The sequence below is a fragment of the Alligator sinensis genome, unplaced genomic scaffold (assembly GCF_000455745.1).
Source record: "Alligator sinensis unplaced genomic scaffold, ASM45574v1 scaffold611_2, whole genome shotgun sequence".
In the NCBI taxonomy this organism is placed as follows: domain Eukaryota; kingdom Metazoa; phylum Chordata; order Crocodylia; family Alligatoridae; genus Alligator; species Alligator sinensis.
This window is the reverse complement of record NW_005841869.1, coordinates 3,469,998-3,472,422: the sequence shown is the minus strand read 5'-3', so window position 1 is coordinate 3,472,422 and position 2,425 is coordinate 3,469,998. Positions and strand designations below refer to the sequence as shown.

Here is a 2,425-nt window from a genome sequence, read left to right as displayed (position 1 = left end):
GCGCCGCTGGACCTGGACAAGTACGTGGAGATCGCGCGGCTCTGCAAGTACCTGCCCGAGAACGACCTCAAGGTGAGGCCCCCTCGCCCTGTCACAGCCTTTGCGCCTGGGGGGCCGCCGGGGCGGGGCCCAGCCAGCTGCATCGGGCCCGGGGGTCAGATCCGGCACCTGGGGCAAGACCCCCACCGTGTGTGTGTGTGTGTGTGTGTGTGTGTGTGGTGGGGAGGGGGAGGGGAAGGGGACACGGTAGTGGCCACCATTCCCGCGCCCCCCAATGTGCTGGCCCGTGGGGCGTGGGCAGGATGGACACCGTGGCTGCACGGGCAGCGTTTGTGCCTCGGGGTGAGAGGTTGAGCACGACCCGACCAGACAACGCCCCGGCTGGGACGGGGGAGCTGGGCTGGTCCTGCTCGGAGCAGGGCCGGACGAGATGGGTCGCAAGAACGTATTAAAGGGCTGCAAACGGACTTTAAAAATGGATTCTCCTTTAAAGGAGAAAAGCGTGGGAAACCGTGGCTTGCCGTTTGCAGGCTGGCAGAGGTCTGGGCTGCTTGGGGGCTCCCCGTAGCTTTGTCATATATTTATCTCCAATTATGTTAAAAATTTAATTGGGGTTTTTTTTTTTGTGGAGATTTAGAGCTGAATCTACAGCTTACAGGCATAGCACAAATGCTTCAGTGAATTAATTTGTTACTACAATGCGGGTGCACTGACGTACCGATCCATACAAACTCTTTTTTCCCCCCCGTAGCGCTTATGCGATTACGTGTGTGACCTACTGTTGGAAGAATCCAATGTGCAGCCAGTATCGACGCCAGTTACGGTCTGTGGAGATATACACGGGCAGGTAACGTTTCAGTGCCGTGTTTCGTGCGTGTTTCCTGCCGGACCCGCGGAGAGCAGGAAGCCATCGTTCTTCCAAGACTGATGGCAAACTGCAGCTGAGGTGTATGGTGGGGAGCCAGATTTAGCTAGTGGACATTCAGTGACTTCGAGCATTTGGTGTGCTCTGCTGTTGGAGCGAAATGCAAAAATATCTCGTATTTTTCTCAGCGTTTCTCTGTGCGTAGTAAGGGAGCCCCTCCCAGAAGCGTTCCCGAGCAATCCTCGCACCCAGTGACCCACTGGAGAGCGGTGGTGTTTAGCCTGAAGCTGTTGGAGCTGTTCAGTACTAACGGGGCCTCGTCGCAAAAGGGTGGAGCTCCGTTTGGGTTCGGATGTTATGCTTGCAGGATTGATTCAGGATTTGCAGTTGTACAGCAGTTTGTGCCCAGTAAAATCAGCTGGTTTTTTGGGGGTTTTTAACACTGACAAAGTGCACAGAGGGCAGTCTCCCCGTTCCGGTCATGACTGTTTATCAGCCTTCGTAGAACTTTGTTTCAGGCAACTCCTATCTTGTGCTTTCCTATTTCCAAGTGATGACTGTTGTTGAAAGCGTGCTAGCCTACTGCTAACGCAGATTTTTAACGTGTGCAAATTCTTCTTTACAGTTTTATGACTTATGTGAATTATTCAGAACTGGAGGTCAGGTTCCTGACACAAACTATATATTTATGGTATGTAAAAATTGTTGATCACGCAAAAGGTAATCATTTTTTAAAAATATACTGATCTAAAAGGGATTTCAGCTCTCTTTTGGTTTTCATTTTCATTTACAATTCTTGTTTGTAAACATCTTAGGCATGTGAAAAAGCTTTCCACTCTGTTCACCCTCTTTTCTGGTAACATGTAGCATTTACTTTGTCCAGCAAAATTTGAAATATTCAGTGCTGGCTCTCCCAAAAGGAAATAAATTACAGCATTTGCTAAATAAAACCTGTAGTTCATGATACCAACAAAAAGGACATCATGAATGTGTCTTAGAACACGTGCAACCTTATATGACCTGAAATATAGGAGCATAGGGGGAATATTTGTTTTCAGCTGTGAAATTTTGAATAATCTAAATCTTAGCTGTGAATTAAAGTAGTCTTCAGAGTTGATAAAACAGAGATGAAGGCTGACATTCAGAGTCAGACTTTTTGGCAAACTGAGGCATTAGAAATAGATGCGTTACTGTGTGACAAGTTGACTTGCTTTCTACTTATAAATTCATACTTTCAATTTACAGGGTGACTTCGTAGACAGAGGTTACTATAGTCTCGAGACTTTCACCTACCTTCTTGCACTAAAAGCTAAATGGCCCGATCGTATCACGCTTTTACGGGGCAATCATGAAAGCAGGCAGATAACACAAGTGTACGGATTTTATGGTAAGACTGGTTAACAAGGCAGATCTTCCTTAGGGACATCTGATTTTTTTTTTTCTGCTAGTGTATATAGCTTTCCTGTTGGCAGAGTGGGTTGTGGAAATGGGGTCCAGTCCCTGATCTTCCATAAAATCTTAAGCAGGTCTTCAGCTTTATTCCAATTTCACGGATACGTT

At 47.4% G+C, this 2,425-nt stretch overlaps 1 protein-coding gene across 1 annotated transcript in view; it reads left to right on the top strand.

Moving 5' to 3' along the window:
- PPP6C (protein phosphatase 6 catalytic subunit) overlaps positions 1–2,425 on the top strand; it is a gene marked incomplete at its 5' end in the record, with an annotated part of 5,578 nt that continues 3,153 nt past the window's right edge. Inside the window, 4 exons of the mRNA XM_006016958.3 lie at positions 1–72; positions 752–847; positions 1,491–1,556; positions 2,111–2,252. Of these exons, the coding sequence (XP_006017020.1) occupies positions 1–72; positions 752–847; positions 1,491–1,556; positions 2,111–2,252 (376 nt within the window). The remainder of the gene's footprint in view (positions 73–751; positions 848–1,490; positions 1,557–2,110; positions 2,253–2,425) is intronic.